General features: G+C 41.6%; 1 protein-coding gene across 1 annotated transcript; it reads left to right on the top strand.

Annotated features, from left to right (window-relative positions):
- Positions 1-759: 759 nt before the first annotated feature.
- Positions 760-1,737, top strand: LOC121442104 (olfactory receptor 6Y1). The gene has a single exon (XM_041643578.1). The coding sequence runs from the start codon at positions 760-762 to the stop codon at positions 1,735-1,737; it is 978 nt and encodes a 325-aa protein (XP_041499512.1).
- Positions 1,738-24,573: the final 22,836 nt, after the last annotated feature.

Here is a 24,573-nt window from a genome sequence, read left to right as displayed (position 1 = left end):
AACTCTAAATCCTATTTGATGTTTACAAAATATGAATCTCTTCCTATGATTCTTACCTGAGAAATAATTTAGCTAGACAAAGATAAGGGTGAAATTTAAACATATTTTTGCCAAATGGCCCATCAAGATGGCTATACAGTGGATTCAGTTGAAGGAAGTGGCCTTCAAATTATTCATTCACCTTTATCCTTTGAAAAGATAGTGAATGTTTTTATCACCTCTACTGCTATTAACCTGGGAATTGCTCAATTTTTGCTCTATTAAAGCTTTGTAATATTTTTTTGGATTAAACAAATATAATTGTCTTTATTTTAAGGATAAGTGGGGTCACAAAATTTGTCTGGCATCATACATTTACACCTAGAGAATAAGTAATTGAGTCTTCTGCCTTCTTTTTCCATGCTATAGATGGGAAAACTTTGCCCATAGTGAATGAGTGGTCTCAAGAGACTTCCCTATGCCCAATGGTGATGTATTGAAAAAGCACAAAGCTTGGCCATGGAAGGTCTGATTTCATTGCTGTGTGGTCTTGGGCAAGTAGGCCTTTTGGACTAATTTTTTAAAGCTTAAAATACAAACTCCCTCAAAGTGAATTGCTATTCAACAGTTTTAGTTTTAGTTCATTATTTGAAAGGAAATAAAGACATGAACGCAGGAAGCCTGTCACTATGATGAATTGCTAGAGGTGGGACATCAGTATAATAGATTTCAGGTTGTTACTTGTGACACAGAAGGAACTGACTTTGCCCACAGCAAGCCATGATCATCAAGGTTCCGGATGCAGACAATCTTACTGCGACAACACATTTTATTCTTCTTGGGTTTCTAACCCGACCTGCCTTCCAGTTACTGCTCTTCTCTGTCTTCCTGGTAACCTACCTGCTGACCCTGGTAGAGAACCTTCTCATCATCCTGGCCATCCGCAGTGATGGGCAACTGCACAAGCCAATGTACTTCTTTCTAAGTCACCTTTCTTTCTTGGAGATGTGGTATGTCACTGTCATCAGTCCCAAGATGCTGGTCAACTTCCTCAGCAAGGACAAAAGCATCTCCTTCAATGGTTGCATGACACAACTTTACTTCTTTGTAACCTTCGTCTGCACCGAGTACATACTCCTCGCTGTCATGGCCTTTGATCGCTATGTAGCCATTTGCAATCCATTACGCTACCCTGTCATTATGACCAACCAGCTTTGTGGCATCTTGGCTGGGGGTTGCTGGTTCTGTGGGCTCATGACTGCCATGATTAAGATGGTGTTCATAGCTCGGTTGCGCTACTGCGGCACGCCACGTATCAATCACTACTTCTGTGATATCTCTCCACTCCTCAATGTCTCCTGTGAAGATTCCTCTCAGGCTGAACTGGTAGACTTCTTCTTGGCCCTCATGGTCATTGCTGTACCTCTTTGTGTGGTAGTGACATCTTATGTCACCATCCTCATCGCCATCCTCAAGATCCCATCAGCTCAGGGGCGTCAAAAGGCTTTCTCCACCTGTGCCTCTCACCTGACAGTTGTAACTCTCTTTTACTCCACAACCCTGTTTACATACGCCCGTCCAAAGCTCATGTATGCCTACAATTCCAACAAAGTAGTGTCGGTCCTCTACACCGTCATTGTTCCCCTTCTCAATCCCATCATCTACTGTTTGAGGAACCGTGATGTGAAAATGGCCCTAAAAAAGACTATACTTTGCATTAGAAGTGGACCCGGGGAAGATGGGGGTTTCAGTAGTTAAAAAAGAAAACTTACACCATTACACTGGGAAGATGGCTCAGCAGTTAAGAGCACTAGATGCTCTTTCAGAGGACCTGAGTTGACTTCCCAACACACATAAGGAAACTCACAACCACCTGCTACTCTAGTTCCAGGGAGTGCAATGTCCTCTTCTGGCTTCCACTGGCTTGTTTGTGATCCACAGACATACACATAAAATAAAATACATATAAAACAAATCAGCCATACACATAAAATAAAAATAAAATTAAAAAAATTAAAACTTAGGGAATTCTTTCTGGCATAAATAAGTAGATGACCACCATCCATTTTCATCAGTCTGATTTATATTCATTCATTGACTACATAGTACTACTGTAAGACTTTTTTTAAAATTATAGATAAAATTCAACTCAACATAACAAGGCAGAACATATTTACTTTGTGTACAATAAGTTATTAAAAATCCTTTCAAATAAATTTGTATGGGGGTAATATGATCATGTATGCTTGTGTGTGGTGTTATGATCATGTGTGCTTTGAACGGTGGCATGACCATGTGTGTGCTTGTTGCTATGGTATGATCATTGTGTGGTGATGTATGCACAAGGACATTCATCCATGGAGACCAGAAGTCAGCATCAAATATCTTCCACTATCACTATCTACCTGTTCCTCCTACTGCCCGTCCCCTGCAGAGTCGGGATTAGAGACACCTGTCACTTGCCCCTACAGCTGGCTTTTTACAGGAGTGCTGGGGATCTGAACTCCAGCCCCCATGCTGGCACAAGTATTTTACCCATTGAGCCAATCTGCCCAGACCTTTCAAGTAAATTTTAAAGACTGAGTCTTTAACGGAAAAATAGATGAAGAATGTAAATATAATAAATAAAAATTATTTAGATGGCAGTTATGGGTTGAATAGTGCCCTTCCAAAGAAGATATACTGAAGTTCTAATCCTTGATACCCTAGAATATGACTTTCCTTGGGATTTGGATTTATGTAATGAGCAACTGCAAATTTGGATTTCCATCATCATATCTCAGAGTTAGCAAACAATAAAAGCGCACACATAATTTGAACAGATGAAACTTATTAAGAATTGTAATTGTTTTTTCTGAAAATGTCTTATGAATAACTGGTTTTCCAACATGGATGTTTTTTTCTAGTACAAACGACATCTCTTAATAAATGATCAAGCTAGACTTCTCCATATATTAGTGGATTCTTCGCAGTCCTGAAGACAACAAGGTGAAAACATAAGCGAGGTGTTGGGTTCTTCCTGGATCCTCTACAAAATGCTTTTGCACAAAGCGGCTATTTCTTTACTGAAAAGAGATAAACCACCAAAGAGGCTGGATCTCAAAACACTGACACCGAGGGAGGGGAAATTTATAGAGATCTTTTTAGAAAATGCTGAGATTTTCTGTTAAGAAACTTTTGTTTCTTCTTCATAAATATTTGAAACAAATAAATTGACAGAAAGAGAAATACCCAGAAGCATTTTACCAGAAACAAAGTACTTATCAATAAATTATCACTAAGTACATATTGTAGAATGTCATTATTCTCAAGAGCGCTCTATATTAAAATGGGAGATTGTTCGGAGCAAGCTATCACTCTTCTCAAACAGGAGACAATGCCCACGGTGCAATGTCTGCAGACTCTGCACACATGTCTTCACCTTTTACAACTATGAACCTGTAACCAGCACTACTGTTAAGTGGTGTATACTATATAATAATACACATAAAGTATACATGTGTGGTGCGTGATGTGTGTATATGTGAATGTGGTATGCTGTATGTGTGTGAGAGAGATGTGTGTGTGGTATGTGTGTCTGTGTTGTGTGGTATGTGTGTATGTTGTGTGTATGGCATGGTGTGTGTATACGTGAGTGTGTGATGTGGTGTGTGTGAGGTGTGTGTATATATGTGTGCTGTGGGGTATTGTGTGGTGTGGTATGGGGTATGTGTGTGTGGTGTGTGTGTGTGGTGTGGGGGGGTTATGTTGTATAGGGGTGTATTATGTGGGTGGTGGTGTGTGTGGTGTGTATGTATATGTGGTTAAGTGTGTATGTGTGCGTGGTATGTGTGTGAGGTGGGGGGTTATGTGTGTATAGGGGTGTATTATGTGGGGTGGGTGTGGTGTGGTGTATGTGTGTGTGTGTGGTTAGGTGTGTATGTGTGTGGTGTGTGTATGTAGTGTGAGGTATGTGTGCGTGGTGAGGTGTGCATGTGTGTGCGTGGTGAGGTGTGCATGTGTGTGCGTGGTGAGGTGTGCATGTGTGTGTGTGGTGAGGTGTGCATGTGTGTGGTGTGGGGTGTGTGTGTATGTGAGGTGTGTGTAGGGAGGGTGCACGGGGATGCCTGAGAATGATAACAGCAGGTTTCTCCCTCAGTTACTCCCCCCCTTACGGCCTGAGTCAGGGTTTCTTACTGACCCCAGCCACCTCCCACACTCTGAGATACCAGGTAGGCTCCTACCCGCTTGGCTTCCTGTGGGCTCTGGAGTCTGAAATACAGTTCCCAATCTTGTACAATGAACTCTGCCCGCACCGCGGACCCCCGTCTGCGCTCTATGCGCTAGAATCCAGTTTGCAAGCCTTGGGCAAAGGGCTGGAGGTTGAGGAAACACACGCAGAGACAGACCGACACATGGACCTCCCAACACTGGTACCAAAAAGCCCTTCTTTAATAGCACCATGGAGGCTTAAATAGCCTGCAGTCAATGGCCAACAGGTGAAAATCCCATCCTCCGATCTTCTAGGCAAAGCACAGCTTTTAGTAACTTCAATTAGAAGCAGGGAAGAGCAGCTGAAGGCCAGGACTCAATTGATCCCAACAGAACTCTTAACTCCTTGAGCCATATTCCCAGCACAGAAAGCCTTTTCAGATAATTCAGTATGAATGTTACTATTTTCTACAGAAAAATCCATGTACTTGAATTAAAAACATTGCCTTATGGGACTAGAAAAAGAGATGGCTCAGCGCTTAGGAGCACTGTGTACTTCCAGAAGACCTAGGTTTGATTCCCAGTATCCACAGTGTGGCTCACAACTATCTGTAACTCCGTTCCCAGGGGATCTGATGCCCTTTTTTGACCTCTGTGGGTATCAGGCACACACACGGTGGGCAAACATATATGCAGGCAAAATACCCACACACATAACAAAATTTTAATTGATTCTTGTAAAGAACATTATTTTATGACAAAATTCTACCTTCACTCCCAAAATAATACACATGCATATATAGTTTAGACATTCCAATACTTAATTACTTTCTAAAGTATGCATGCATACAAATATGTTTCACACGTTTTAAACTCTGTTTTGAATACCTTGTAACTCATTGTCCGCTGTGCCTTTTCTGCTCCCTTGTGTGTGCAAAGGTGACTTTCTAGGACCCTGTCTTGTAATATTCTGGCATCTAATTCTCAGGAGAGTTTGTTCTCGTGTTGTTTCATTCCTATGGAACCTGGAGATACATTTCATTAAGTTTTTAGACCAATACCATTGGGAACAAAAGTCTAAAAGCTTAATTAAGAACAGAGTCTTCAAAGGGGCTCTTGGAAAAAAGAAGTCTATTAAATACACAAAGCCTTTTCTCCTTCATGAATTTCTCGACTTTTAATTGAATAAATGGCAGCTAAATTTATCAAAGAACAAAACAGTTCTTCCATACATAGTACTTTGAAACAAAAAAATTCTTTTTTTCATTTTCTTTCATTTTAGACTTCATCTCCCCCATGTAACCAGCTCCTTTTCAGAGCTGAGGCTACATTAAACTATTCTATAAGATATTTAATTAGGCCCACTAATAGTTTTAAAGCTAATCAACATAGCTCTGAAATAACATTTTGTTTTCAACCTACATAGTTGTCATGGAACACATAGCATTTTGATGAAGAATGGACCACATATTCATCAGTATTTGACCGTGATTATATTGCTATGTGATGTGTAGATATTGTTAAGTTTATATGAGAACACTCTTTTTTTTATTTATTTATTAAGGATTTCTGCCTCCTCCCCGCAACCACTTCCCATTTCCCTCCCCCTCCCCCGATCAAGACCCCCTCCCTCATCTGCTCGAAGAGCAATCAGGGTTCCCTGACCTGTGGGAAGCCCAAGGACCGCCCACCTCCATCCAGGTCTCCGTAAGGTGAGCATCCAAACTGCCTAGGCTCATGGGATGTACTCACTCATATTTGGTTTCTAGCCACAAATAAAGGACATTGAGCTTATAATTCATGTTCCTAGAGAAGCTAAATAAGAAGGTGAATCCAAAGACAAACACATAGGCATCCTCAGGAATATTAACCTTCATCAAGCGATGAAAGGAGACAGAGACAGAGACCCACATGGGAGCACCAGACAGAAATCTCAAGGTCCAAATCAGGAGCAGAAGGAGACGGAGCACGAGCAAGGAACTCAGGACCACGAGGGGTGCACCCACACACTGAGACAACGGGAATGTTCTATCGGGAACTCACCAAAGCCAGCTGGCCTAGGTCTGAAAAAGCATGGGATAAATCCGGACTAGCTGAACATAGCGGACAATGAGGACTACTGAGAACTCAAGAACAATTGCAGTGGGTTTTTGATCCTACTGCACGTACTGGCTTTGGGGGAGAACACTCTTATGCCTGGATATGATGGTGCCTGCCTTTCATTTCAGCACTTAGAAGGCAGAAGTAAGCAGATCTCTGTGGGCTACCTGCATAGTGGATCTCTGATTTTTAAGATAATTATGAGTGAGAAAAATGATGTAGAGTTGGGTGGGGGAGGAGTTGTGGAGCATGTGGGAGAAGTTGGGAGAAGGGAAAGCATGATAAGAATATCTTGAATAGAAAAATTATTTTCAATAAAAAATAGTAATTATAACCCAATTTTTTATGTTTTTGTTTTCTACTGTTTTAAGTCAGTTTAAAACATTCATCATATCAGACAATATTTCAGTTAGAAGAAGAACATTGGATCTTTTTCCCTGCATTACTTGTTTTCAGACCCAGAACCTGGTAGGCAGTGAGTTGTAGAAGACCAGCCCCGACAAAAAACATTTCTCCTACCAGAGTGGAGGTGTGAGAATGAAAACACAACTCACGTGACAATATCAGGAAGGAGTTTTCAGGAATCCTTCATGAAATCCTGAATTCACATCCTGAAAATCACCACCATTTACTCTCCAAAACGCTTTTAGATCAAAATGTGAACTGAGGGGGAAGTTCATTAGCATTCTATTTTCTAGGTAGTGGGGAGAATGACTTCGGTCACATCCTCACCTCACACCTGCGCCTTCTCTTTCAAGTAGACTGAAAAACACCTCTTCCTCAGGGGACCTCCTAAATCACAACAGGAGGAGCAGAACGACATTAGCATATCCTGACCATTTGCTTAGGATGACTCCAGGTTGTCTCACTATTAAAAAGCTAGGGGACCACCTTCTGTGTCTTAGGGGTAGACTGTGCCTTGCCAGGTCGCTCAGAATTCTGACTGTCATACAATGTAGGAATATGACCGGTATAATCTGGCCTCTACAGTGAGTCTATCCTTGACCTGTATGTACCTCTAATTCCTGGGAACAAAATTTGACTGGACTGCAGCCACGACCATTAATCGATGATCAATCAAAGACTTCAGAGACCTCATGGGATACATAAAATATTTACCACCGCTCTCTTTTCAGGAAAAGTTTTCTGAAATGCTGAAAGAATGTGAATGTCTATATTCAATCCATTAGCAAGATCCAAATAGATTTGAGTACCCAGTATCTTAGCTCTTGTGCACTGCGAACAAATGCCATAAAATAATGGTTGTTTTTTGTTGGTAAGCAGAGAACGCCACTGCCAGGAAGCTTTGCAGCCCAGCAGTGCAGCAGGCCTTAGCACAGAGTTTATCTAAGGAAAAACTAAGCACTATAGCTTTCCTATAATTGGGAGGTCTCCAGTCTACTATAACTTCACCCCATTGGAAAGTGATTTCATACTATATTTTATGGTTACACTCATTTACTTCCTGAGTATTTAAACTATCTCAACTTAATACAATAATGCTATAATAAGTATGCTTTTGAATTTTTTTATTTTTGAAAGTATAATTTTATTACATTTCTCTCTTCCCTTTCTTCACTCTAAACCCTCTATATATCCCTCCCTACTCCCTTCAAATTCATGGCCTCTTTGTTCACTAATTGTTAATACAGATATCTATGTATGTGTGTATAGACATATGTTCCGAAATATAGCCTGCTAAGTCCATGTAATGTTACTTGTGTGTATGTTTTCAGAGCTAACCATGTGGAACTGGACAACTAACTGATGTGCTCTTCCCTAGTGACAATCACCTGTCACACTGTCCACTTTTTTCAGTCACCTGTAGTTCTTTGTATAGGATGGAGACCCCACGGGTTTTATCCCATCTACTTTGGCATGCTCACTGGTGGCATCCTTGTTCAACTTAAGTTTGGGCTATCATGTGGCTGAGAATAAATATCTATAAAGTTGTGTGTGTGTGTGTGTGTGTGTGTGTGTGTGCGTGCGCGCGCGCGCACGCACGCACGCACGTGCACATGTATCTGTGATGTTTAATATCCATTTACAACTTGGATGGATTTTTGATCACCTGTGGAACAAGCACTAGTCATGACTGTGTGGGCATTCCCTGAGAGGTTTAATTTATAGAAGAAGGCCCGCTGTGAATGGTGGTAGCATCATCCCATACATAGGCTTGGAGCCTTCACTAAATACAAAGGAGAACACCAGTGTTCATCTCTCCCTGCTTCTTGAAGACAGACACAATGTAACCAGTTTCTTAATTTTCCTGTGACCATTCCTTCTCCACCAAGATGAACTATACACACAATATGCCAAAATAAAGTCTTTTTTTCCTGACTCTATTTATTCACATATTTTATTACAGTAGCTAGGAAACAAGTAAGATATGTGACACATTTATATAAATGTCCCTAATATAGATCTTAGTTTGTTAGACATAAGATATATTAAAATATCCTTAACACATGCTTACATGTCTGTGTTTAAAAATGTGTTTTCCTGTCTCAGAAGAAATGTTACGGAAGTTAGATAAAAATAATTATATATTTGCAATTTTGTTGTATGCTACTACTCAGCACCAATAATGTCATGGCCATTGGAGGAGAACCTATGACAACTAATGTACTAAGCCAACATAATCCCTAATAGCAATCTAGAAAGTTTTGCCCATATACCCACAGAAAAGTGTAATCTTCATCATTGAGAAAACTTCTCTTTGCAACAGACAGAGACCACTTCAGAAAAACATAACCAATCAAAATGCAGTTGTGGAGGCCAGTCCCAGTGGATATATCTACAAAACACTCCACTACCTAAGGCTCAGGCAACATCGCGGAATACAGGGAAGAAAGCTTGAAATGGCTCTTCTTTCTTGTCCTCTTTCTACGTCTTTTTTTATTCCTCTAACCTATATGATTTCCCTCATATTTATACTTTGTTCCCTTTTCCCTCCTTACCCACATTTCCCTCTTCTTGTCTCTTAATTATTAACATCCTTAGTTCCAAAATATAAATACTGTAAACCACAAAGGTATGTAAAACATACTTTGAGAAACAGTCAGTATCTTTAGGAACTGGTACTGAAAAAAAGTAGATGTCTGTGTGTTGAAAAATGAACCTAAATCCATGAATCTCACCTTGCAGAAAAAATATCAACGTAAAATGGACCATGAACCTTACTAAAAATCTGAAGCTGATAGAGGAAAAACTCTTCAAGATAGAAGCTTAGGTAGGATTTTTGAAAACAATCTCCAATAGCACAGCAAATAACTCCTAAATTAACAGACAGGATTGCAACAATTTATAAAGCATCTATACAGTAATGGAAATAAGTAATTAAGTAAAGAACAGACTACAGAGACCAGGAAAATCCTTATTAATAATACATTGAGCAGGGGATGAATATCTAGCATCTATAGAAAACTTTAAATATTAAGTAGCTAGCCAGGTGGCTCAGTAGGTAAGAACACTTATTATTATTGAAGAGAACCAGGAGTGAGCACCCACAGGGCAGCTCACAGCTGTCTGTAACTCCAATTCTAGGGGATCCAACACACTCTCTTGCTTCCGTGGGCACCAAGCATGTGCATGTTACACAGACATACATGCAGGCAAATACACACATAAAATAAAAACGGAGAAATCTTTTTTAAAGATGGACTGTTGAATTTAATAGACAGTTCTTAGGGGAAAAAGGTAAAATAGACAATGCAATAAATATTTTAAACTGTTGGAGCACCTGGTAAACACAAAAAGATTGCTCTGAGATCCCATTTCACCCTGTTGAGAAGGGTTGTCATCAAGGAAACAGAGACAAATTCTGGTAAGAAAATGAGAAAGAAACGGTTATACACTGGTGTTGGTACTACTGTATGATTCGTCTCTACTGTGCCTGGATGAATACCTGAGGGAACATAAAACCATGGGTGTCAGCATAGAGTACTTGCGCATCCATGTTTATTGCTGCACTATGGATGAACACCTAGATTTGACATCTGCCTAGAAGGGTCCATTAGCAGAAAATGAATAAAGAAAATGAAAGAAATATGCAGTGATGAGTATTCTTCATGACCAGCTTGTCTAGGTTTGGAACCACCTCTGGGCATGACCTCTGTGAAAGGACTTTCAGAGACATTTAACCAAAGGAGGAGACATGCCTTGGAAGTGCCCAGCACCATCCTGTGGTCTGGCATCCTAAAGCAAATGAAAAGGGATAAAGGGAGAGAGAGAACCAGACACCAGCATTCATCTCTCTCTGCTTCCTGACTATGGGTAGGTACAGAGTAACTAAAGCCATTCCGTGCTGCCACTGCCAAGCCTTATCAACCACAATACGCTGTGCCTGCAAAACATGAGCAAAACACATCCTTTCTTCCTCAAACTGCTTTTGCAACTGAGTAACTCATTTATATACAGTAGAATTGTACTGTTACACAGACTGAAATGATGACATTTTCAGGAAAATGAATGGAACAGAAGAATAAATGTTTACCAGGGTACACCAGACCCCAAAGGATAAAAATATTTTTTTCTCATATTCAGAGGCTAAATTTAAATGTATATAAATGCATATATTCATAAACTTGTGTGTTTATGTGTGTGTACATGTATTGGGCACAGAAGTAGACAGGAGACTAAAGGGGAAAGAAACAAGAAAGAGTGATGGAACATATATGACATGTATACAGAGAAAGAGACTGGGAAGAAAGCAGCTGATCAGCAAGAAAGAGTCCATGGGACCAGCAAAAAAACTGTGGGCAGGACAAGCAAAAACAAATCACAGGACATATGGAGAGGGCTCTTTGATTAAGAGCACTAGTTGCTCAAGCAGAGGACTGGGGTTTGGTTCCCAGCACCCACATGATGGCTTCGAGCGGTCCCTCCTTCCAGTCCCAGGAATTTGACACCATCTTCTGTCTTCTGTGAACTTCAGGCACACACATGGTACACACAAAATAAAAATAAATGTTTAATAAAAGGATGTTGAAAAGAACAAATTATAATGATATGCATGTATGACAATGACATAATGAAATCTAATTCTTAGTATGCTACCTGAAATAAAGTAACACATAATAAAGGAACACACTAGTGGAAGTCTAGTTAGTTCCCCTGTTTTAAAAAAGGAAAAAGTGAGCCTGTTAGTGATGAGGAAACCTAGTGCAGTGGAAACTTCTGGGATCTATGAAAGTGACCCTAGAAAAGACTCCTAGTAGGGAAGGTATGGAACCTGGACTGACTATCTTCTATAACTAAGAAAGACTTCAAAGGTGGGACTGGAGCATCAACCCAGCCACACAACTTTTGACCTACAATCTATCTGGCTTGCAAGACATGCTGGGGCAATGGTGGCACAGAACAGGAGGGAGTAACCAACCAATGACTGGTCCAGCTCTAGGCCATTGCCTGTGATGAGACTGTGCCACCCCCAGCCAGCTCCCAAATAATGACACAGAGAGACTTCTTACCAATTATGAACTCTTGACCTTACCTTAGGCTTGTCCCACGGCCCTTATAACTTAGATGAACCCATTTATTTTAACCTATGTTCTGCCACACGACTCCTTACCTCATCTCTCCAGACTGCTCCTGCTGCTCCTTCGCACCGGGCTGCTGATCCTGCCTTCTTCCCAGATTTCTCTCTCTGCCCTGAAGTCCTACCCATACTTCCTGCCTAGGTATTGGTTGTTCAGATATTTATTACACCAATCACAGCAATACCTTCCCACACAGTGTACAAATATCCCACACCACTTTACATGAGAGTTAGCCCCCTCCTGACACTGCCTGGATGGTCAGAAAGCAGAGACTGGACAGTGTAGAGACCCAGGATAAAACCAAACAAGACTGGTCAAAAAAAAAAAATCAATGAATCCTAATGATATTCTGCTATACTCATTGACTGATGCCTGGTACAATTGTCATCAGAAAGGTATCATCCAGAAACTGGTGGGCGCAGAAGCAGACGCCCACAGTCAAACACTAGGCAGAACTCAGGAGCCCCATAGAAGGGGTAGGGGAGGAGGATTGTAGGCTGGAGGGGTTAAAGATATCACAAGAACACAGCCCACAGCATCAACTAAGCAGGACTCATAGTGGCTCACAGAGACTGAAGAGGTAATCACAGAGCCTGTATGGGCCTGAGCTAGGCCCTCTGCATGCATATTATGTTTGTATAGCTGTGTTCTTGTGGGACTCCTAACAGTGGGAGTGGGGATGTTCTGACTCTTGTGCCTTCTTTTGGGACCTTTTCCCACCTACTGTATTCAAGCCTTGTCCAGCCTTGATGTGAGAGTTTGTGCCTAGTTTTGCTGTGATTTATTATGCCATGTTCAGCCTGGGAGGCCTGCTTTTTCCTAAAGGGAAACAGAAGAGAAGTGGCTATGGGTGAGTGGGGAGGGGGGAGAAGTGGAGGGAGGGGAAACTGTGGTCAGGATGTAATATAAAGAAAAAAGAATGAAAAGAGAAGTGCTTCCCTCTTTCCCGTTTCCCAGCAAACTGCTATGGCCAAAATCAGCTGTAGTGAGTTGAAAAGACTTTAATGTCCGGAAACAAGAGAGTGCCTGATGTGGCACCCGTGCGTGCCTGCAAGAGAGAGAGAGAGAGAGAGAGAGAGAGAGAGAGGTGCCACAGTACACACACATCGCACATATGTTGGAAGACAAAATACAACCTATGTTGTCATTCCTCACCTTCTATTTCATTGGAGGCGATGAACAGCCGTGAATAGACATCCAGGGAGTCTCCAGACTCTGCCTCCCGGCTAGGTGTAAGAGTTCTGGAATTACATATATTTGCTACCACATTAGGCTTCATGTGCATTCTGGGGAATCCGAACTAAGGTCCTCGTGCAAGCATGGCAAGACTTTAATACTGAACTGGCACGTTTTCCATACTGAATCTCTTGTCTGTAACTCTTCCACGCGGAAGTTGTAGGTACTCTTCTGATGGTGCTTTCTTGTCCGCTCCTTTTCTCAACTGTTCCAAATCGAGCTGCTGCTGAGGTTCCTTTGAAGTGCTTACTGGACATCCATAGTAACCCTTACATGTGCATAATTTCTGAAAACTCATGGGTTTAATAAGTTTTCTGACCAAGTTTCCAAAAAGGAAAAATAAATGCATGCACAGCCTAACTACTCAGTTCTTAAGGTAAGTGAGTGCCACCTAGTGTTACACTTCTGAAACTACTAAGCTTATGAATTTTAAATAGTTATTAACTCAGTTTCTTCAAAAATCGGTTACTGGTGGAGAAAGCACATGAACGCAATGTGTATGAGAAAATATGTAGCATAGTAGAGTCATTCACTGGACCACGCATTTTAGCATCACTGATTGCAGAACCCTCGGAAGCTCTGCATAGGCTTCTCAGAAACAAATCAATGTAACGCTTGAACTGGACTGTTTATGCAATCCCCTTCCTTCCCAATATTTCCCATAACACAGCACTCCAAGAAACCATTAACACATCATCGCTCATTGTGGTTCTACTCATAAAACTGTCATTTCACCATGGTCCTCCTCCCAACACCACCAGTTCATCGTGGTCCTCCTCCCAACATCATCAGTTCATCATGGTCCTCCTCCCAACACCATCAGTTCATCATGATCCTCCTCCCAACACCATCAGTTCATTGTGGTCCTCCTCCCAACCCATCAGTTCATCGTGGTCCTCCTCCCAACACCATCAGTTCATCGTGGTCCTCCTCCCAACACCATCAGTTCATCATGGTCCTCCTCCCAACACCATCAGTTCATCGTGGTCCTCCTCCCAACACCATCAGTTCATCATGATCCTCCTCCCAACCCATCAGTTCATCGTGGTCCTCCTCCCAACACCATCAGTTTGTCACATTCCTCCTACCAACACCATCAGTTCCTCTTTCTCTTTCTTTAGACCGATTTTCATTCTAACCCCCGCATTTGATCATATCTATAGTATTATTGAGTATGACAATGACTCCTTTTGGGAGAGTCTGAAAGAATATGAAGACGGTGTATAGTGCATGGGGTTTGCCGCCAGCTGACAATACAGAATGGGCATTGAAGACAGGTAGGGGACCTGAGTCCAGATGAACCATACCAAAAATCTGTCTCCTTTTACCATAGAAAGCACATGCAATTTGTGATGATTGATTTTTAATGTCAATTCACCACAAATCAGAATCACCTGAGTGGCACCTACCTGAAGAATTGTCATGACTTATTTTAATTGATGTAGGAAGACCAACCCCTGGTGTGGGTGACACCTTCCTGTGGCAGCCCAGATTGCAAGGGGCATGGCCAAAGGAAGATCACTGATGTTTTGCTTGTTTGGCCTTTCCTCTGATCTCATTTATTTACTCAGTTGCTGCTAATGACAATTCCTTAGATGATACCAGAGCCAGTATCACCAAGCTTCTGTTTTCCACGAATGACCAGCACTCTTCCAGGAACTTTCCTGGTTTGGGGCACTGAACTGAGACTGCAAAACATCTGACATGAGGGCTGAGCCACTATGAGTTTATCATCCTCTCCACTATAGGACAAGCACACTAAGAATAACCCAAGTCCTGGCACTCCCATCCTTAGGACAAAACAACTATGGGGTCCTCAGCCTCTCAATGGTGAGATAATTATAGTTACTATTTTAACGTGCTACAGTAAGCAGTGTTCCTGCATGCCCTCTGCTTCAGTGCCTGCCTTCACTCTCCGCAGCCCTGCCGCCATGATAAACTATAACTTGTAAACCAGATGAACCCTTTCCTCCACAAAGCTGCTTTTGGTCATAATGTTTATCATAGCAAAGGAAAGCAAACTAGAATACAATGCAATCAACATCTGGTCTGCTCTAGAACAACTGTGAGACTCATCACTAGAACTTGTGTTTATGACTGGAAAAGGACCTTCTGACCTGTGAATGAACCAGCAGTTCCCCAGTTCTCCCTCCACACCAGTTCCTTGGCCTTTCAGTTCTGTTTCCCAGTTCTGCCAAGGGAAGGCCAACCATATCTGTTTTTCTGTGCCCTGTCCTGCCCTTTCACGCAGCCTCACACCCTGAACACTTGTCTAGGAGGTTTGTAGCATACCTCAGACTGTCCATCCCAGGGGCAGGGACATAGTAGAACACCGCTGCAGTGCCAGAATGATTGATGGTTTTAGGCCAAAAAAAAAAAATTTAAAAAGCTAGACTTTGAACAAAACCCCAAAACACCCAAGAGAAAGCTCTGATTCTGTTTCTAGCAGGCAGGCAACGGTCACTACCATCTTTACTTCTCAAAACAAAAACAATAGCAAAATAAGCAGGGGGTGGGAGGAGAATGATAGAAGTCTCTAAAGCATCAGTGGGCATGGTGGATCGCTGATGGGGTTACATCTCAGCGGTGGATGGTTTCTCTCTCTCTTTTTCCCATTCTTTTACTGAATGGAATCATGCGCATTCTCTGAGACTTTCTCTGCCTTTAGCCTTAGTCACTGTTCTCTGCGTTTGCACTCCCCCAGCACATTGCAGAGTCCACCCCACAAGGAATCGGGCTCTCTGCAGCCCCCTCTCTCTCACTCCTTGCAGCCCTTCTAAATTACTCTTCCTTTACTACTGAAACTTCATTGCTTTTCCTTACTCAGAGGAAGACTGCTCTCCAACTGATCCTAGTTCATTCCCAGGGATTCTAGCAGCCAGCTGATGGGCGCCACCTGCTGTTTTCTCAAATCTACAGCAGCCTTTGGTTGTTAATGCAAAAGATCTCTGGGTGTTTAGGGGTTCTGCAGTGTTTTCCTACCCTCACCCTCCACTTTGCTCAAGCTGCCTGTCCTTGGTTTTTAAGGTAGGGTACCACTTAGAACTGGAATAAAGAAAAGGCTTGAGATGTCTGAGCCAACTACCTGGGGCTAGCTCTGAAGCTGTGTGCCCTAGCACTTCAGTTCCCTTTGTGATGGGAGTTTTTAAAAGCTGGGGGGAGGGGGGGACTAGGCATGCAGGCTGTAACAGGAAGCGCTAACAGTTCCAATAAGGGTTTAGTCCTGAACACGGATAGGGATACAAGTTCCATATACAGTACATGAACAGCAACTGCTAATCATCTGTTAAAGGCAGAGACAGATGGGCTCTATCGCTGATCCCATTCAGTAACAATAAAAACTGCTTATCTGATAAAAGGGTGGATCGAGAGGCTTTTGATGAAGCTTTGCTCTGTAGCATCACAGAATCGAACCACAAAAGTGCTATCCACATCCACAGCAATGCAGTGTGCTGTCTCCATGCCTTGTTACGGTCACCGGGAGTGCTGGGCTGGAAGCCATGAAACCTCTCCCAGTAATTAAACCAATAGCTACACGAGACAGAGTGTCGAAAAGGACACTATCCATTTTGTGTCCTGGAACGCTGATAGCACAGTAAGGGCACTAAATAGGGGCAAGCCGCTACAGCCACACAAATAAACACTGTTCCTATGTAGCTGGAGAGAGGCCAGTTGGCCAAGTTGAGAGCAGAGCAATAACTCATGTCCCTTGGTCTATGAGCACGGATGGCTGGACTGAGAAGCCTGACTTTATAGATAACCCAGTGAGAAAGGAGAACTGCTGGGTGCTGACTCGGCCACTATGGGAACAACGGAGGGGAAAGAAAATATATAACATGATTCAGCACAGAGCCCTCAGTACTTGTGGAGGCCTAGCAAGTCCCAGAAATCAGAAAGCATGTCTCCTTTAAAAAAAAAAAAAAATTGTTCTGTCTGGCTGTCATCTCTTGGAGGCCTGCTCTTTTCTGAAGAGGAAATGGGGGGGGGGGTCTGGGGAGAGGGTAAGTGGGGGACCTGGGAGGGGTGGAGGAGGGGAATTGGTTGGGATGCACTGTATGAGAGACGAATCTATTTTCAATTTCTAAAAAAGTTCACAAAAAAAGAGAGATGGAGATAGAGGGGAAAGAAAAAGAAAGCAAGCAAATAAAGACATTTGCACACAGTCACCACTAGAGGGTGCTCACTGCGTTCATATAAAGTCTAGCTAGGCGGGAGAGAAAAGAGGCTGAAAAACAGCTAAAGCCATTGGTATTCTGATGCAATAGTCTGACTTTCTAGCCACTGTCCAGATATGTGATGCTAATTTCCAACTGAAGCTTTGAGAATTCAGTGCCTCATTGGGGTGGAGGGGGGGAGAACGCAAATTGACCTGTCCCATATGAGACTGGCAAGGAAACCACATCGGGCCTCTACTGATTGATGTACCCTTGTTCCTTCTTCTGGGTGGGCACCTCTAAGGGACTCTTCGTGTAATTTTCATGTAACTCAGCAGTGGGTGAAGCCAACATCAAGGGTCTTACCTATCTCAATGTTATTTATGGGTCCTATTCCAAAATTGACAGTGATTTGTTTCACATACAAGCTCAGAACTGGGGTGAGAAAAGCCAAGTACAGTGGACTAGGTTGACTGGTAAAAATCTGGACTGCTGAGGAGTTTAAATGGAGAGGTTTCCCTAAATGGCTAGGGAAAAGAAGACACACCCAGATACCATAGTTTACTGAATAAAAAATTCAGAGGGAGGGATGAGTTTTCTCACTGGAAGTTGTTGGACAAGAAGGCGCCCAGAGTTCCATATACGACACAGACTGCTCCCCCTGCTGTTGGTTACATTGCAAAATAAATGGTAAATCCCCAATCCTGAAGCCATCGCTAGCTCTGCTCTCAGATGATGAGAAATAAAGCTGGGACTGAGCTTGGAACTTCCTCCCTACCAAGAGGCCCTGTGGAAGCTCCTGGGGACTTGTTATCAGCACTTCCTCCTGACTATGGACTTCATGGGTGTTATGCTAACGATGATAAGCCGAATGTGCCTGCTTGGGGAATACCGGCGCTCCTGTTGTGAGGCAGCCAAACACTTCTCGGTTAGTTTTTAGGGTACAGGAGAGAACTCAAGTTTGATGTGATGACCTATGGCTGATCATATTCCCCAGCAGGAAAACTACTGCTATTGTTCTGTTAGAGAGATGTGAGGTGTCTGTGAAACTTCTCTCTACATGTAAGCCTGTAGAACACTGACATTAGCATCTTTAGCTCAAGGGTGAATTACATGAGGGTGGTAATTGCTGAAGAGACTAGTAACCAGTTAAAGTCCTGTGTGTGTGTGTGTGTGTATAACTATATATGTCTATATATGTATATGTGTGTATATATGTATATATATGTGTGTATATGTGTGTATATATGTATATATATGTATATGTGTGTATATATGTATATGTATATATATGTATATGTATATATGTATATGTGTGTATATATGTATATATATGTATATGTGTATATATGTATATATATGTATATGTGTGTATATATGTATATGTATATATGTATACATGTGTATATGTGTATATGTATATGCATATGTGTGTATATATGTATATGTGTGTATATATGTATATGTATATGTGTATATGTGTATATGTGTGTATATATGTATATGTATATATATGAACGAACTGTCCCTCTAAGGTTAAGTGTCCCTGATCTGACTATATTACACTTTTTTCTACCCCCAAAATTAAAGTAAGTTTTTGGGACCACCTGATGTGTAATGGAGTGTCCCACTAGGTAATATGTGTATTAGTATATTCACTTTTAGACTTAATCCTAAAAGGAGGCCCTGGCTGTTTTAAGGAATCATAAAAATAGACCCAGCCTATGCACACCATGGTCCGTTGTGTATTAACAATGTTTAATGCCAGTGTAGCAATAAATATACAACTATGATCCTATGTCTTGAGAGAAAAATGACAACCTCATTTCCTAGGCATATGGGGTAGCTGGCACTGCAGAGCGCTTCCAGTAACAGATGGATGTCAGCCCCTAAATGGACAATGGAACAGAATGTGTGGCTTAGCATGGATATTTCTCTCCTGCAGGTGCTGGATGGCTGTGCTGGGCCCACTGATGGTTACCACATAAATGGATAGAGAGATATACAGTGAGATATTTATTTCTATAAGGTCCTATTTATGATCTTCCCAAAACTTACCTTCTGTCCCACTTTGGTGGGATATTCCCCAAGTATCTCCTCACTTCAGGGTACCACTTTAGATGTCTTTCTGCAAGTGAGTATTTGAGCTAATTTTAATCACTAGAGCATTAGACAACAACCACAGTAGTGTGTTTTTATATTATTTGTTTGCTTGAGTTTCTGTACCCCAGACTGTTCTTGATCTCATTATAGAGACGAAGATGGTCTTGAGCTTAAGGCAATCCACCTGCTTCAGCCTCTCTACATACTAGTATAATCTTGATTAATTGAGAAACTTTCAAATGAGATAAGAGGGACTAGAAAATAGAACGGTCTAGGAAATTGTGCCCCTCGTGCTGGACATGTGTGCTCACTAAGAGAGAACTATGTGTGCATACTCATTGATGGGACACACATTACTAGTACACTTGGATGTTCAAAGCAACACATGGAGCATTCTGGTGCCAAGGGTGCCTTTGCCTCAGGTCCCTCCCGCACTATTGGGGTCACCCTTTTAATTAGAGTTCCTCTTGTTCTAAACTAAGTGTCTGTTGCCATGGCATACTGGTCTAAGTCCTAGAAGAGTGGGAGTAAATATATATGACATCCCCTACAAGGCTCAGGGAGCACTACAAAACAGGAGGCAGAATGTAGAAGCAGCAGGGAGGGAAGAGGGGGTGCACTGTCTCATAGCTAGTTGCTGGGGCTTCATATAGCCACTGCCATATCTATGGAGAACAACTGTGGTGACCTACAAGAAACTTTGGGATGCTGTCATGGCAACAAAGTCATCAGAACATTACAGCAGGTAGTTATGTCTATGGCGATAATAATAATGAGGTTGTTGACATTCCCTCTTAGAGAGAAGCAGGGGAAGTACGAGACTCTAAAATCCCTTCTGAGTTGTGAATCATCACTCCCTCCTGCCATCTGCAAATAATGATGAATTGCATGAGGTTTCTAAAAATGACCGCATATAGGACCTTGCATACATACAGCTACCTGTGAGTTCCCGTGATCCTATAAGTAAGCCAGTGCTATCATTCATTTGCTATGCATAATTTGATGGAATCTTCCATTGACCTGCTAGGAAGACATCTCTATTTGACATGAGTAGACTCAATTTCTCTTTTATGTCCTCCTAGTAGTGTCAATCAGCATCAAGAATGACTGTTCTGCTTGGTTTTCCTTCCGTTGAGATTTCTGTGACTTATGTTGCTGTTACTATTCCTGAAGAGGTTTGAAGAAACTTGTTTCTTTGCCTCAATATGTTGAATACATGCTCCTGTCTGATGCTATAAATCATTTAATTTAGTCAGTTATCCCATTCCTTCTGGGGTTTGAATTGTTGAGTTTATAATGCAGAGTACTGTCATTCTTGTTTTGTCCCCAAATGTCAATGGTTTATAAACATTTTACACGTTGAAAATTAGATTGCACTGTATATTAAGGAAGAGCTCAAATTTACTACCAAATGTGAATGGCATGTTTGAGCTGTCTGATCATTCACCCATTCATACCTGTTTCTTATAAATATTCATCCTTTTTTCTTTCCATGTGAGTATCATATTTTCCTGATTATCACTGACATTGACAATTTTCCCATGCCATCTTCTGAAGAAATAGTTTTCAGTCATTTTATCATGTGTATTAATTTATGTCTTTTTCACTTTTTAATATTTTAAGAAATACTTTCACATATTAACTCATTCTCATTTATAAAATTGTAAGTATTTCCTCCCAGGGTGGATTTTCTTTTTTAATATTTCTAATATCCTTTTCAATTATGAAAACTGTTCTAAATTGTTTCATTTGTTATTGATGCTTTCTTTTTTAATGTTGAATGGTGGACACCTAGATACTGAGAGTACCCACTGTTCTAGTGGCTTCTATACTCCCAGCAGAGTGGCCCATTAAACTCTGTTTACAGCATTCTAAGGCTCCTGTTGCTCACAGCTCCACAGATTTTCCAAATGACTCCTACAATTAAGTTCTGAAGACCTGTGGACCACATGGTCAGGTTTATGGCAGCCATAACCCTACTTTTTAGTAACAAATTTCTGAGTTAGTTCTACTTCTTAATGCTATGACTAAGCACTTGACAAGAAGCAATATAAGAGAAGAATTATTTTTAGCTCAAATCTGAGGTTAGAGTCCATTGTGGCAGGAAAAGCATAGTGAACCTTGAGGCTGCCTGCTCAACATCTGGGTGAATAATGAAGCAGAGAAAGGAGAATTCTAGCACTTGGCCTCATTTCTGTTTCCCTCTTTATTCATTCCAGTACTCCAGTCATAGGGTGGTGTCCTGGTTAGTTTGGTTGTTGACTTGATACAACCTAGAGTCACCTGGAAGGAGGAAACCTCAACTGAAAACCTCTCTCCCTCAGGTTGGCCTGTATCAATGCCTGCGAGAGATTGTCTTGACTGATGTTTGATATATAAAGACGGCACTCTCAATGAATGGCACCACATCTAGGCAGGTTGGCCTGGCTATATGTGAAAGATAGTTGATCAAGGCACAAAGCTAGCCAGTAAGCAGTATTCCTCCATGTGTTCTGCTTCAGTTTTGTGCATAAATTCTACCCTTGACTCCCTCAATGATAGATTATGACCAATAAGTATAAGTGTAAAAAACCCTTTCCTCCCCTGAGATAGTTTTGGTCATGGTGTTTACCACAGCAATGATAAAACAAACTAGGCCAGATGCCATTGCCCATATTTAAGACTTATCCACTCAATTAATTTTCTCTAGAAACACTCTACTGAACATACCCAAACTTGTGCCTTGCTAGTATCATAGGCATTTCTTAATCCTATAAAGTCCATAAACAAAATCAAACATGTCACAGAGTGGCTGGAGGAAGGAGCAAAAATGGAGATCCCGAGGCAAAGTGAAGTTAATCCAGTGATGGATGGAAGAGGGCTTTGCTTCAATTTCCCACTGCCCCTCATCATAACATTTCTGTAGAGGTTAAGGCTCCCAAAGGACATTTTATTCTGAAACAGCTTCCTTCTGATCAGAGCTGCTCTAGAAATCTTGAAATGAAAGGCCTTAACAGGTTCAGAAAATATCATTTCTTATGCTTTTTCCAAAGACTGAAACAGGCATTTACATTCTGGTATGAATATGGTAAATTAAGTGGCACCCAAACAGGGGACATAAAAGGAAAACGTCTGCACTAAACATACGTACTGCCATTCAGTAGGAGACTGTCTTTAGTCAGTTACTGAGTGTATCCATTCCTCAGACACATCAATAGCAGCTGTGTGCATGAGTAGTCCTTCACTGATTCAGTTATATCATTTGAGTGATTGGTAATATAAACTCAACACTTCTTAATGTGAACACAAGCTGTCCTGTGGACAGCCGTCAAAATATGGGAGGCCATCTGGTTTGGGAGGAACGTTTAACAAGTTTGTGTTGTCTCATCATTGAAGAGGGTGATAATCTGTTAGGTTTTATTCAAAGTGGCTGCTCTGTGTTTCCTAGAACGTCCACTTATAACTTTAATCCAGTAACAGCTGCTCCTGAAGTGCCAACAACTGTGGAGTAGAACTACCAACAAGTTCTCTCCAAGCCTTGTCTGACTTTCACAGAGTCCTGGTCATGGGGATTATTGACAAATGAGGAGCAATTCAGCTTGGAAATAATGGGGATCCTAGGTATATTTACTGAGCCAATTCAGTGGCCAGCTGGGACACTCACAGCTTCCATAAGCCCATAGCAACCCCTGTGGCACTGAATATGCCTCTATCATACAGGGATTATTTCACAAGCTAAGCAACTTGGATACACTCAGAGTAGGGGTCATACATCACATCCCTTGGAGATGCGGTCCAATCCATGATTCAGAAAGTATTGTGAGTATCATTTAGTTTTTTTCCAACGCATAGGGCTCCTATTTTTTTTTCTAGTTGAACTGTTTTGAAAGCTATTCAAATCTATCAGGAGCCCCACAGCCTATGCTGGGGTTTTCAAACCAAGGTTACCAAGATGTTTTGCTTCAGCTACTGTTAGCAACATTTCAGGGTTCTCTTAATAATGGAAAGGGATCGGGCACTCTCTAACATGAGAAGGGGAAAAGTATTAGCAACATTTCAGGGTTCTCTTAATAATGGAAAGGGATCGGGCACTCTCTAACATGAGAAGGGGAAAAGTATTAGCAACATTTCAGGGTTCTCTTAATAATGGAAAGGGATCGGGCACTCTCTAACATGAGAAGGGGAAAAGTATTAGCAACATTTCAGGGTTCTCTTAATAATGGAAAGGGATCGGGCACTCTCTAACATGAGAAGGGGAAAAGTATTAGCAACATTTCAGGGTTCTCTTAATAATGGAAAGGGATCGGGCACTCTCTAACATGAGAAGGGGAAAAGTATTTTTCCAGATTTCAGATGATTTGAAAAACTCTTTCCCTTTACATTGATTGTCTAATGGGATGCTCCTGGACTAGTTGGTCATGGGTATCAGAGGGAGAACTTTCCCTATACCCAAAATTCAGGTAGGAAACCTCAAAAATTCTAAAATCCCAGTCTGAAAATAGCTTAGACTGATTAATTTGGAGAAAAGGAAAACATACAGAAATCAGAACGTTACCACAATATAATTCTGGATTACCTAAAAGGTATTGCATAAAAGGTATTGCCTACATTTCTGTGTTTTCTTTTTTTTTTTCTTCTCTTGGTTGAGAGTCTTACATAGGACAACCTAGACTTGAACTTCTCCTGTAACATAGAATTATCTTGAATATCTGATCCTCTTGCCTCTCCCTCTAAAGTGTTAGAATTGCAGACATGAGTCATCGTGGCGTCAGCCTGGGCTTCCTGTTTTTCAAGAGGTTGTTTGAGTCTTCCATGGAGGTTCCCCCTAAGGTAGAGGGACCAAGAGGGTAACTTCCTGCATGTTCCTAGTGAGTCCACAGCTGACAGCTGCCACTTTCCAGGAAGCTTGAATGGAGGGAGTACATCATAAGGGCTTATCTGCCTTTCTGTTGATTTGACTCCTAGACCCTGATTTCTCCATGCCTGTCTGTCTTTCTATCTGAGCCAGTGTCTCACTATATAGCCATGGCTAGCCTGGAACTTCCTTATGTAGACCAGGAAGGCCCATAACTCACAGAGCTTTGACTGCATCTGCCTCCCAAGTACTAAGATTAAAGATCAGTGCCACCGCTCCTGATTTTTCCATGTCTTTGTTATAATTTATTTTCCTCATAGATTAGATTGCCCTCAGCATCTGGTTTTATCATAAATGAAGCAAACTTGATAAAGTTATAAACTCTATGCATAAGTCTGCTTCAGCTATTTGTCTTGCTGCCACAGGCTGTGCGTGG

This window comes from Microtus oregoni, unplaced genomic scaffold (assembly GCF_018167655.1).
Source record: "Microtus oregoni isolate MIOR12 unplaced genomic scaffold, Mior012 000086F_ref0000336, whole genome shotgun sequence".
NCBI lineage: Eukaryota > Metazoa > Chordata > Mammalia > Rodentia > Cricetidae > Microtus > Microtus oregoni.
The sequence above is the reverse complement of the archived record's forward strand: the minus strand, read 5'-3'. Positions and strand labels throughout refer to the sequence as shown.

What these genes read in the sequence shown, in the direction of transcription:
- LOC121442104 (XM_041643578.1), top strand. Translation starts at nt 760, where the DNA reads ATGATCATCAAGGTTCCGGATGCAGACAATCTTACTGCGACAACACAT.